The sequence below is a fragment of the Dromiciops gliroides genome, chromosome 3 (genome assembly GCF_019393635.1).
Source record: "Dromiciops gliroides isolate mDroGli1 chromosome 3, mDroGli1.pri, whole genome shotgun sequence".
Taxonomy (NCBI): Eukaryota; Metazoa; Chordata; class Mammalia; order Microbiotheria; family Microbiotheriidae; genus Dromiciops; species Dromiciops gliroides.
The window spans coordinates 665,449,510-665,462,390 of record NC_057863.1 but is presented as its reverse complement, the minus strand read 5'-3'; the positions used below and the strand labels follow the sequence as shown (position 1 = coordinate 665,462,390).

Below are 12,881 nucleotides of genomic sequence, written 5' to 3'. Positions count from 1 at the left end.
ATTCGAGTAGCGCTGTATTCCTAAACTGTCTCAAGTTTTTCTTCTGAGGCTCTGGGTCTTTCACTGAGCTTTAGGGTTTAGCTGCTTTCTTTTGCTAGGTTGCTAAAGTTGACAAAGTCTTTCTGGTGGCTGGCCTTAGAGGAGTGATCTTATTATTGGTTTGCCCCAGAGGTGGTGCCTTGCTGCTGGGTTACTTTGTTATCAGGCCCTTTCTGTTAGCTGGCCCTGGAGGAGTAATTTTGTTTCTAATCTGCCCAAGTGTGTGTGTATTGGGGGGGGGGGTGTCCTGCTGCTGAGTTGTTATGGTAACCAGTCACTCTGCTAGCAGACCCTGGAAGGGTAATTTTATTGCCTTTTTCTGAGGGTTGGAATCCCCTGATGCTGGTTTACCCTGGAAACAGTCTCTCTGCTGGGAGGTCTCAGGGGCAAGAACTTGCTGTTGACCAGTCTTGGATGAGGCTTCACTACTGGTGAGCAGTAGGGTCAAAGCCTCCCCAGTAGTCTCTGCTGGCTGTGGGGTGCCTGGTGAGCGTCTCTGTGATGCTTCCCAGACTGCTCACCTGCCCAGGGAGCTGCTGGTTTGCAGGTGGGTGAAGCCTCACTGGTGGAGTGCCCCAGACTCAGAGCCCTGCTTCAGACCCCCTGCTGTGAGCCCAGAAGCTGCTGCTGCTCCTGGACCTCACTGCCTCCCACCCAGGTAAGACAGACCTTTCCTGCCATACTGAGAGGCTGCTTCCCTGCTCCTGGGATACTTCAGAGGCAGTTTTGTGTCAGTGTGAAGGGGAAGTCTTAGAGAGCTTCAGTGGGTTGTTTCCTTATCTGGCCGTCTTGGCACATGCTCTTTACAATAATAATACAGTTTCAGGCTTTAAATGGCATGGCTTGCTTGGCTTTCACTTTGGTAAATGATTTACTAGGATGAACTTGAGGAATAAAGAACAAATATCTATACATAGAACCCTCAGTAGGGTTCTATCCAAATTGAGTCTCAGGTAGGGGGCATAGTGGAGGGAATGCTAGCTTTGGAATCACAAAGACCTGAGTTCAAATGTGGCCTCAGATGCTGTGACCCTGGATAAGTGACTTCATCTCTGTTTGCCTGAGTTTTCTCATCTGTAAAAATGGGGATAACAGCACCTATCTCCCGAGGTTGTGATGATCAAATGAACCAATTTTTGTAAGGTGCTTAGCACATAGTAGGTGCTATATAAGTGTCAGCTCTTCTTTTCATCCTCTTTGTCATTGTTGTTGTCATCATCTTTGGCAAAGAATGTACAGGGCAATGAGTGCACTGAGCTTGGAGTTACAGGACCTGAGTGTGAATTATGGCACGGACACACACCTGGTGCACAGAACTGCTTTGTGTAAGGAGTCACTTTTCCTCTCTGGGGCTCAGTGTCCTCATCACTAGAATGAAGGGGTTGGACTCAATGACTGTTCATTTCCAGATTTAGGTTCCCATCATCCTGTGCAAAGCCCAGTGTATCCTTCCAATCCCCTGGCTCTTCCATGAATGGATCTTGGGTGATCAGGGATTTGTCTGATGTTTCAGGTATCTCTCACGTTCAAGGATGTGGCTGTGGACTTCACCCGGGAGGAATGGAGAAGCCTGAGCTCCACTCAGAGGAACCTGTACCGGGACGTGATGCTGGAGAACTATGAGAACCTGGTCTTCTTGGGTAAGGATGGCTTTCCCTTGGGAACTGAGAAACTATTCACTTGGGAGTCATTTCAATGTCACTTGTTAAAGGTTGGGGCAGAGGGGAGCATGTATGTGGGTGTAGTCCTAGAATGCTGAGTCTGAGTTTTGGATTTCTGTGCAGGTATACTCAGTACTGTATATGTTAGGAGGTTCCACAGTCCTTTGTGGTTGATAGCATATTCCTGCTCCTTATCCCCAGGTGAAATCCCCTAGCTTCCTTGTGGTCTCCCTGAGGCTGCTACTCTGGTCTGCCTGGTCAAGACCATTACTAAGGCCCTAGTCCAGACACCTGAAAACCTGAGAAGTTTCCTACTCTCTTAGAAGGGGGGTGGGGTTGAATAAATGAATGCTCTTTTTGTATCCAAATTAAATGTGTGATCCATTCTCTTGGGAATCCAGCATATCCCGTACTGCCCTCACTCCAGAACATTCTGAGAGGCAGCTTGACCTAGCGCATGGGAGCACAGGGCTGCAGTATGCTATGCATTTCAGTGGGAGAAGATTTTCTAAGACTGGCAGAATCACTGTGTTCTCAATGAGTTGATACTGGGGCCTTCTTCACTGCCCTTTTCCCCCTGAAGATAATTGAATTTTGAGTTGGCCATTTGACCCTAGAACATTCCCTTCTCCCCTCTTCATGAATAGGGCTTCCAGTTTCCAAACCAGATGTTATCTCCCAGTTGGAGAGAGGTCGAGTACCCTGGATGCCAGAGGGAGAAGTCTCTGCAGGTGCTTGTTCAGGTGAGCGAGTGACACCAGACAGACATAGTAGACAAGAGCTCAGCTGCTTGGTCATGTGGCTGTACCTTTGAGATGCTGGGCAGGGAGTTCTCCTCACAGAGAAGACCTTGGGCTAGTGTGGTGCAAACTATCTTTCCATGCATTTAACTAGCTACTCCCGATGAGCCAGCACAAGCCAGAGATGGGGACACTGCAGTGGAGTGCCACACACGCAGCCAGCAGTTGGGGGAAATGTGTCCTTAGGATCTGGTTAGTAATTACATGAGACAAAGAGAAAAAAAAGACCGCTTGTCACAGTGTAACTGATTATACTAGGAAAAGGGGTTGGCTCATTAAGGAGATTTATAGAACCAGTTACAGGAGATAGAGAAAGAAGGCGTCCTTGTAAGTATAGCTAGTTACCTCAAATCAAGGGGGACCATACAGCATCTGTGAGACAAGATAAAGGAGGATGTGAGTCTTTGGGTTGTTGCCATCTCCCTTTGTAATGGATAGGTCTTTTGTGCCAGTTGGGGAGGAAAGAAGACTCTACTGGGAACCAGCTGTGGTAACCTGGCCCTGGAGGTCATGCAGGGGTCACATGGAGCAAAAATGGTGACTCCATAACAAAATGGAGTTACTTCTTAATAGGTTCCTCCTAGCTCTTGCAAATCCACTTTTCTCAAAAATCACTTTAACACCAATAGCTTGAGCTTACTCATAGACTCTTTTCTTCCAATTCACCCAATCCATTTCCTGGCCTCTCCTCCCCTCCCCCCCTTCCTATCTCCTAGTCTCAGATAAAAAGTCATTGCTTTTTTTTGTTTTTTTGGGGGGGGCAATGGGGGTTAAGTGACTTGCCCAGGGTCACACAGTTAATAAGTGTCAAGTGTCTGAGGCTGGATTTGAACTCAGGTACTCCTGAATCCAGGGCCAGTGCTTTATCCATTGAGCCACCTAGCTGCACCCAAGTCATTGCTTTTTACAATTTTCTAAGATTAAAAAAGTCTTTCAGAATTTAGTACCATCTATAAAACACGAATGTGTGCTTAATTATGATAAGTAACAATGCTATTACTAATGTATAACATAGAATAATAATTATTATTATTAAGTAAATACATAGTGCTTTAAGCAAGCCACTGCTCATGTGCGCTCTCATTTTATCCTGACAGCAACACTGGGAAGTAGATTCTATTATTATCCTCATTTTACAGTTGAAGAAAGTGAGACAGATGTTTAAGTGACTTGTCACACAGCTAGTATTTGAGGCTGAATTTGAACTCGGGTCTTCCTGACTCCACGTCTACCCTTCTTACCCATTGGATTACCAGCTACCTCATTTGCTAGTTATCACCAAGATACGATCCAATCTCAGGTTCAATGCTTCAACAATTTTCAGTGTTTTATTGAAAGTATATATTAGCTTTAATGAGAGAAAGTATTGTTTACTTCCCTGTGGCCTTCTGAGCAATTTTCCCCTTTTTTATTTTGTCCAGATTTTGTTGTTGCCTTTATCACTAAGAGCATGCATATTTTTGCTTGGCTTCTTCCTCAGTCTGCATCATGCCATATGTTCCCATGTTGATTTGTACTCCTTCTCTTTGTATTTTTTTATGGTGTAGTAATGGTGTTCTATTAAGCTTATATCACAGTTGAGTCATCACCCAATAAGATGTGTGGGTTGTTTTCAATTCTTTGCTATCATGGACAACTAATGGATATTTTGGCATTCATGTTTCCTACTAGCTAATAGATAGCTAGTATACAATACTATATATGTATATACATACATACATGCATACAAACACACATTGTGTATATGTATATATACACACATATACACATGCACACACATATACATACATACGTGTGTGTATACAGGTAGATAGGTCTTTTTATGTGGTCTTAGTTGTGGGGTCACCCTCTGAGGATATGAACAGTTTTGTAACTCCTTATCATTTCTCAAAGATTGAATTAGTTGAGACAGTCTTACAACTATATTTATATGATAGTGTGCCTATTTTCCCACAGGCCTACCAGCAAATTTCATAATTACCTCAGTCAGGTTACTATATTTAAGTTGATGTAAGAATCATTTTAATTTGAATTTTTCTAAATATTAGAGAATTTGAACTTGAAATTTTCAGGTGATTTTTGATCATCTTTTGAGGTATTTGATAAAAATTTGTGAGACTTTATTTGAATACATCTACTGAGGAATAAATCTTCCTCTTATGAATTCCTGTGAATTTATTATTACCTTTGAATATCCTTTTAAAAATAGCACCTGAAGACATATTTTTTCTTCTGACCCTTATATTTACTTTTCCTTTTTAAATGTAAATTTTATTTTAATTTCCTTTTACAAGTATATGTATTCAGAAATTTATAACAGCACAAAAGAGAAATTAAGAACAATGAGCATGTAAGATAAAGCAAAAACCAAATGATTGTAGGTGATTGTCCATACAATATTGTTATGTACAAAGAAGAGTAAATTGACTTTAACATGTTGGTACTTATATTATACTCATTTTCCTGAACTTGATTGACCTTTTTGTGTATTTGGCATTAATTGGTTCCTGTTATCTTTAACTACCAATTTGTGGTCAGCATGTAAGTTGTTCTTTAGAATTGGCCTTCTTTATATCATGATTCTATACAGATTTCTCTGGTTTTTTCCATTTTTGTCATTTCTTACATAAACTCTTTTAGGAAGAGCCTATTCCCTTTTGTCTTTGTATCTTCCAGAACCTGGTATAATTTCTGGCACAGGGCAGGTGCTTCATGAAATGAACTAAATTATTACATAATAATATTCGATTGCATTTTTCTACTCTCATTTGCTGCTTAGCCATTTCCCAATCATTTGTTTCCACTTGTTTTCAAGTTTTTGCTGTTACAAAAATTGCTTCTAAGAATATTTTTGGACTTTCACCCCATTGGAATATTATTTTTGCAATAAACATGTATGTTCTCTCTCTTCCTTTTTCCTTCTTTTCTTCTTTCCTTCTTTCCTTTCTTTGCTTTCTTTCTTATTTTGAAAGCATTACTTTGCATTGTGCAAAAATTCTTTCTTTAATCAAACTCCTTTATTTGCTTTCCGGTAATTCCTTCCTTCTGTTTACTAGATATGAATATGGCAAACCTCCCCCATGGTGATAAAAGCCACTTGTGTCTTATTATTTTTATGTTTTTTAAATAAATAAATCATTGGTTCAAATTAGAATTTATTGTGGCACATGAAGTGAGATTTGTTATCTAATTCCATTTCTAGCATTGCACTACTCTCCTATTTTCACAGTACAGAATCTTCCAGAAGGGTGGAAGAGGCCATTCCATAAGCATCTTTTAATGCCTACAGTGTAACCCTAATAGGCACAGGGAGTAAAGAGACAAAAATGAAACAACTTCTGCCCTCCAAGAGCTTACTGTTTACTGAGGGGTGGGGGGGGGGCAATGTGTACAAAGATAAGTAAATACAAAGTAATCCAAAATCTTTTTAACATGGACAGTGTTATCCCGGGGGTGATGGAGGTGGTAGAGGAGGGACCATCTTCCCTGGCATTCCCTTCTATCGTGAATGTAGGGGAGAGACAGAATTTTGAGATGGCTCTGCTGTGCTAGCTGCCGAGGGCCTTGGACACCAAGAAGGTAAAGGACCCCTGGGGTTCTCAGTCCAGGGCTTTTCCCATCACTCCTTGACACTTTGACCCCTCGTCATAGCCTTCTGAGAGCTTTGGGAATCCTGTTATCTGACGTGAGAGCTTGGCGGCCCAGCATTCTCTTATTTGCATATTTGATTGACGTGGCCCATTTTACCTGTCATTGATAAAAAGGAGTTTAATTGGACAGTGATCTCCCTTCTCCCCAGTCTCCCATGTTTTAAGTATAGCCTTTTCTGCCATAAATTCAAACTCACGGGGCCTTTTAAATGACTCCCTTTCGCCTTTTGACAGGATGAGCAGCTATTCTGATGGGATGCTGATTTGGGAATTAAGTCCTGGATTTCTTAGCTCTGGCTTCATTCCAACTTCTGTCATTTCTTTTTCTTTCTTTCTTTTTCCCTTTTGCAGGGCAATGAGGGTTAAGTGACTTGCTCAGGGTCACACAGCTAGTAAGTGTTAACTGTCTGAGACCGGATTTGAACTCAGATCCTCCTGAATCCAGGGCTGGTTCTTTATCCACTGCACCACCTAGCTGCCCCTCAGCTTCTGTCATTTCTTATTGAATTTTTCATCTGTCAGGTCACCTTTGTAGGAATACCTGAGAATCATGTGTCTGTACCAGTTGAATGTGTGTTTCAGTCCTTTTGGGCAACCTTTTAATTCTGTTGATTTGCAATCTGTTTCTGAGTCTATATTTTGGGACAGTTTCCCTTTTATGGCTCTTAAAATACATTGATCAGATCAGTAGGGTGACTGGATGAGGGATTTATTTGGAGGTGAAAGAGATCTGAGAGATCATTTAATTTGACCCCTTTATTTTACAAAGGAGTCCCATGGAGGTGAAGGGATTTGTTTAACATGCTGGCATGAAGTAGCAGAATTGGAATTCAAGGCCCTCTGACTCCCACTCTGGCTGCCTTTCCACCATGCCACATTGACACTTCATCTTCCCTTGACCATTTGGAGGAAATCCAACAATTCTGAAACTTTCTTCCCTTGCTCCATTTTCCAGATTGATCCTTTTTGTCTGCACAGATTAAAAGTCATTTTCCAACTGAGTAATGCTCTGAACTTGTTTTTCTGCTGTTTCTGTTCTGTCTACCCTTCTGTCCCCCAAGAAGATGGCTGGGTGTTTTATGGAGTCCCTTGTTTTCAGTGCCATCTGTTGGTGGTTTCCATATCCTGGAACACAATTAATTCAGATCTTGGCATCATTACTATGCTACTGTCTCCTGGACTATGTTGGGATTCAATTCCCTCTTCTTCTTTCTTCCCCCCCCCCCCCCCCCCGCTCATGGCAATGGGGGTTAAGTGACTTGCCCAGGGCCACTCAGCTAGTGTCAAGTGTCTGAGGCTGGATTTGAACTCAGGTCCTCCTGAATCCAGGGCCAGTGCTTTATCCACTGCGCCACCTAGCTGCTCCCTATTCAATTCCCTCTTAACAGATTTTGTTTGATCTTTTCCAAAATGAGCATGTTGCTCTTCTCTGGAAGGCTCAGAAATCTAGCCCTAAAGCAGTTTGCTTTCTCTCTCACAGAGATGAGCCGCTATTGATGGTTGTTGTTGTTGTTTTTTTTTTTCTGATTTCTTTCAGATTCTCTTCACCATTATGCTCAGTGTGAAATCCCAGGCTCATCTCCAATGCGTGATATTGCCAGGGAACCTACATTACAGCTAAGCCCACTAAAGGATGGTCCCTGGTATTCCAAGATGGGAAAAGCTGGGGAGTGGAATGTCAGGTTACAGAGACAGAAGGCTAAACAGGAGAAACAATTTGGACAAGTAACAGTCATTCACAGAAAAGCTTTGAATAAGGGCAGTGTCCCTGACTACAGTCCATTTGGAAGAAGTTGTAGTCTGCCATCAGTCTTTGTTTTACAGTCAAAAGTTCCCACAGGAAAAAACCTCCATAAATGTGATACACCAGGAAAGAACATAAAACCATTTTCAGACTTAATTAAACGTAATAGGATCTCCTTAGGGAGTAAGCTTTACAAGTATAATAAATGCAGGAAGCCCTTTAGTTATCATTCAGACCTCATTCAGTTTTGTAGACTCCATCCTGGAGAAAAGCTCTATGAATGTAATGAATGTGGCAAAACTTTCAGCAGAAGGTCATATCTTACGCAGCATCAGAGCATTCATACTGGAGAGAAGCCCCACAAGTGTCATGCATGTGGGAAAGCCTTCAGTCGGTGGGGAAGTCTTACAGAACACCAGAGGATTCATACTGGAGAGAAGCCCTATCAGTGTAATGAGTGTGGAAAAGCTTTCAGCCAGAGGGGACACCTGATTAAACATCAGAGGATTCACACGGGGGAGAAGCCTTTTCAATGTAATGAATGTGGTAAAGCCTTCACTCAGAGAGGACATCTTATTGATCATCAGAGAACTCACACTGGAGAGAAGCCCTATCAATGTAATGAATGTGGGAAAGCTTTCAGTACATGTTCTTCCTTTATTAAGCATAAGAGAATCCACATTGTAGAGATACCCTTCAGTCAATGTGAGAAGGCAGTCAGTCAATGGGGAAGCCTTACTGAACATCAAAGGATTCATACAGGGTCAAAGCCCTTTGAGTGTGATGACTGTGGGAAAACATTTAGTCAAAGGGGAAACCTTAATAAACACAGGAGAATTCACACTGGGGAGAAACCCTTTGCATGCAGTGAATGTGGGAGGGCCTTTAGCCAGAGTGGACACCTTACTGAACATAAGAGGATTCACACTGGAGAAAAGCCCTATCAGTGTAATGAATGTGGGAAAGCCTTTCGGCAAAACTCAAACCTTACTCTGCATCAGAGAATTCACACTGGAGAGAAACCTTTTAAATGTAATGAATGTGGGAAAACCTTTAGCCATAGGACATCTCTTATTTATCATCAAAGAATCCATTCAGGAGAGAAGCCCTATGAATGTAATGAATGTGGGAAAGCCTTCAACCAGAGAGGAAAACTTACTGAACACCAGAGAATTCATACTGGAGAGAAACCTTTTGAATGTAAGGAATGTGGGAAAGCCTTCAGCCACAGGGGGAACTTTACTGAACATAAAAGAATTCATACTGGAGAGAAACCATTTGTGTGTAATCAATGTGGAAAAGCCTTCAGCCACTGGTCATCTTCAATTTATCATCAGAGGATTCATAATGGAGAGAAGCAACACAAAGGCAACAAACGCGGAAAAGCCTTCAGTCAAGGGGGACATCCTCTTACCCAGCAGAGAATTCACCCTGGGGAGAAAACCCCTCCAATTTAATTAGTGTGGAAAAGCTTCTAGGACCAGCTGAACCCTTTGAAAGTATCAGGCCATTCATGCTCGATTGAAATGACCATGGAGATCCATGGTGGGGCATCTCACCACATGAGACTTCAGGCTAGACAGTCCCTTGAAGACTCTGATAACATTGATAAAGTTTCATAAAGATTTGTCATTTGTCACATATAGAGATTCCAAATGGCAACATTTGGTGCATATGTTTGGTGTTTTGAGAGGTAGAAATACTGTCCTCTCTATGATGTCCCTGTCCTCTCTATGATGTCCCTGTCTTCTGTCACTGCGGGGAGGCACATTGCCTAAGTAAGGTCAGCATGGGAGGCTGATGCAGGATCTGAACCAGCCCCTAGCTTATAAGATTAAAACCAGTCATTTGGTGTTCCTTTTTGTTCTAAACTTTATAATAGTAAACAAAACACTCACACTCATGACAAAAATAAATGCTCATGGGTGAAATTATAAATTCCATTGTTTAAAGTTTGTTAAGCATTTAACATCTTATATTAACTGTGACAAGATGGAAACAAACAACCACTGGCTTTCTGGTCCCCTTCAGAATGCCTTTTCTTCTTGTGAGCACACTGATATTCCATTACATTCACATATCCAGATGTGTTTAACCATTCCCTCAATCATAAACATGTTTTGTTTCCATTTGGAGCTATTAGGACTAATGCCCCCATCAGTGTTTTTTGGTAGCCTTTTTTTCTCTATAATGCCCTGAGCATTATAGAACTAAATTTAATCAGTCAAGGAATAATAACACTTTTGTAGCATCTGATGCTTGTTTTACATTGCTTTCTAGAAGGTTTGGACCAGCATACATATGTACTATCACTGTAATTCTGTGCCTATTATGAACTTAACAGTTCCATCATTGTTGAATTTTTTATCATTTGATTGAACTATCTTTGCCAATTTAATGGGTCTAAGGTAAATTTTGAAGTTATTTAATTTATATTTCTCCAATTATTAGAGTTGGAACAAATTTTAAACCCAAATTATTATTTTGCAAAAATAATTAACCTTTCAATTTTCAGAGTAAAGGAATAAAAGAAGGTTGAAAAAATGACTAAAGTGATTTTTGTTAATCCAAGACAGGGACATACTTAATATGGATTGTGTCTAGTTGAAATTTCTCTTGAGATTTAAAGTCATTTTGCCTGGCCTTGGATGGGTCCAATTTATGCCTCTTCTGTCCTGGGGTTTAGAATAGAATCAAAGAAAGTCAAAGCCAGAAGGGAAAATTAGCCATAATCTATTAGGAAGATTCTTTTTCTTTTTCTTTTTCTTTTCTTCTCTTTCTTTCTTTTTTGCCGGGCAATGAGGGTTAAGTAACTTGCCCAGGGTCACAGCTAGTAATTATCAAAGTGTCTGAGGTTCGATTTGAACTCAGATCCTCTTGAATCCAGGAACGGTGCTTTATCCACTGCGATATCCAGCTGCCCTAATTATGAAAATTCTTAATCTGGGGTTCATGAACTTGTTTTCAAAAATGTTTCAATCATTGTGTTTCAAAAGAATTGGTTTCCTTTTGTAATCTTACATAATTTATGCATTTAAAAACATGGCTTTGAGAAGGGCTCTATAGTCTTCACCAACCTGCCTGCCCAACCCCTGACCTAATTCATATCCTGCTTATGGGACTCAAGGATGTTGGGGAGAGCCAAAAAGGTGCCTTGAATTGTGTCCCTTGGTGCCATATTGGGAAGAGGGGGATTACAATGTAGACAGCCTGAGAGATCATAAAGGTCTACAGCCCTTGGGTGCAGCCGATTCTGAGAAGGGGACCTGGGAATAGGCCTAGTGGTACAGTCACGATCAGCAGCCTCTCTTGCAGCAGCCGTTGGGAAGAAGTGAAGCATAACTGAGGAACAAATTGCTGATTCATGTCTGGTCTCCCTTACACTGGTTCCAATGACTGGTGGCCCTCCCCATTCTTGTGAATTTGCAGCCAATCCAGAAGCCAAAGCAAAGTCTTCTCTAATCCATTCGACTTTCCACTGAGTTCTCTCAAAATTCCTTCTTGATTTCACCCCCTCCTCCAAATTAGGTCCTACTTCCATAATATTCCACTTACTTTAAAGAATCTATCCTATAGGAAAACACGATGGTTTGTCCTATCTGTGAATCAATATCATCACCCAATTCAACCTACTAGCAAAGCAGTAATCAAGATGGAATCCTCTATCCTTTTCCATCAGCTTTATTAGTCACACAATCTCCTCCCCAGGATCATATACACAGGTATTAATGGGTTAACCTTGGCAAGGAGAAGGGCTTCCTCATCATGTGAGATGGGGATGAAGGAGGAAAATGTGGCAGAAGGCATATGGGGAATACAAGATGAGAGGAGTGAGGTCTTGGCAAATGTTCTTATTTTTCCCCATAAAATGTGAGGCAAGATTCTTCCCTGGGAGGATGAAGGAGAAATGAGAGGTATAGAAGGTTTGAGGAAGGATCCCCATGTTTGGAAGAGCCACTGTGGCATTAGAAGTCAGCATACTCCTTTCCCTCCCTCCCTGTTTTCCCCTCTCAGCTCTCCCTCTGCAATCACTCATGGGCATCTTTAAAATTCATGGTATTCAGGGGCAGCTAGATGGCACAGTGGTTAAAGCACTGGCCCTGGATTCAGGAGTACCTGAGTTCAAATCCGGCCTCAGACACTTGATACTTACTAGCTGTGTGACCCTGGGCAAGTCACCTAACCCCCATTGCCTGCAAAAAAAAAAAAAATTCATGGTATTCAATTACATCATCCTTTCACAATATCATTCCTGGCACCTTTAGCTATGGAGAAAGCCATCTCCCACTATCATTAATAACTCCAGGACCTGCCTTTGAGTCTTTTTTTTTTTCCCCACAAAATTTTTCTGGTGCCATCTAAATTTTTCTTTTTCTTTTCTTTTCTTTTTTTGATGTAATTTATCTTTAGTGAGAATTTGATACAGATTAAAACCTAATGTAAATTATTTCATTGCACCAATTTATTTTTCTGCAGCACATAAATGCAAGTATATTTTGGCCTATAAACAGTATTAAAGTATAACCATAATTAATTGGAATGCTTAGGGTTTGGGTCTGTGTAACTAATGGCTAATGTTTAATTCTTCTAGTAAAAACCTTTCAAAAATATAATAGTTTACTTTTTTGTCTTAATTTTACTGCTTTGCTAAGCTAATCACATTGTGATAGCTAAGAATCTTGCTGCACCTTAATCATAAATAATATAATCAAATCTAACTTTCTAATGTCACATGTAACTTTATAGTACTAAAACATCCTTCAGAAAATACACATGGTTAGATAATTGCATTTTTTAATAAGAATCTTTTTTTTTTTTTTTTTGCGGGGCAATGGGGGTTGAGTGACTTGTCCAGGGTTACACAGCTAGTAAGTGTCAAGTGTCTGAGGCTGGATTTGAACTCAGGTCCTCCTGAATCCAGGGCCAGTGCTCTATCCACTGCGCCACCTAGCTGCCTCCTTCTTTTTGTTTTTCAATGAGCTTTAGG

General features: G+C 41.1%; 1 protein-coding gene across 7 annotated transcripts in view; it reads left to right on the top strand.

Annotated features, from left to right (window-relative positions):
* The window catches only part of LOC122751857 (zinc finger protein 260-like), a 28,474-nt gene extending 18,060 nt beyond the window's left edge, over positions 1 to 10,414 (top strand). For 5 of the 7 annotated variants that reach the window (XM_043999071.1, XM_043999073.1, XM_043999072.1 and 2 more), the window contains 3 exons: positions 1,553 to 1,679; positions 2,348 to 2,443; positions 7,688 to 10,414. In XM_043999071.1, coding sequence (XP_043855006.1) covers positions 1,553 to 1,679; positions 2,348 to 2,443; positions 7,688 to 9,351 — 1,887 coding nt within the window. In that variant the 3' untranslated portion in view covers positions 9,352 to 10,414. Of the gene's footprint in view, positions 1 to 652; positions 698 to 1,204; positions 1,365 to 1,552; positions 1,680 to 2,347; positions 2,444 to 7,687 lie in introns of those variants that run through there. The other 2 variants (XM_043999075.1, XM_043999076.1) reach the window with 2 other exon arrangements.
* Positions 10,415 to 12,881: the final 2,467 nt, after the last annotated feature.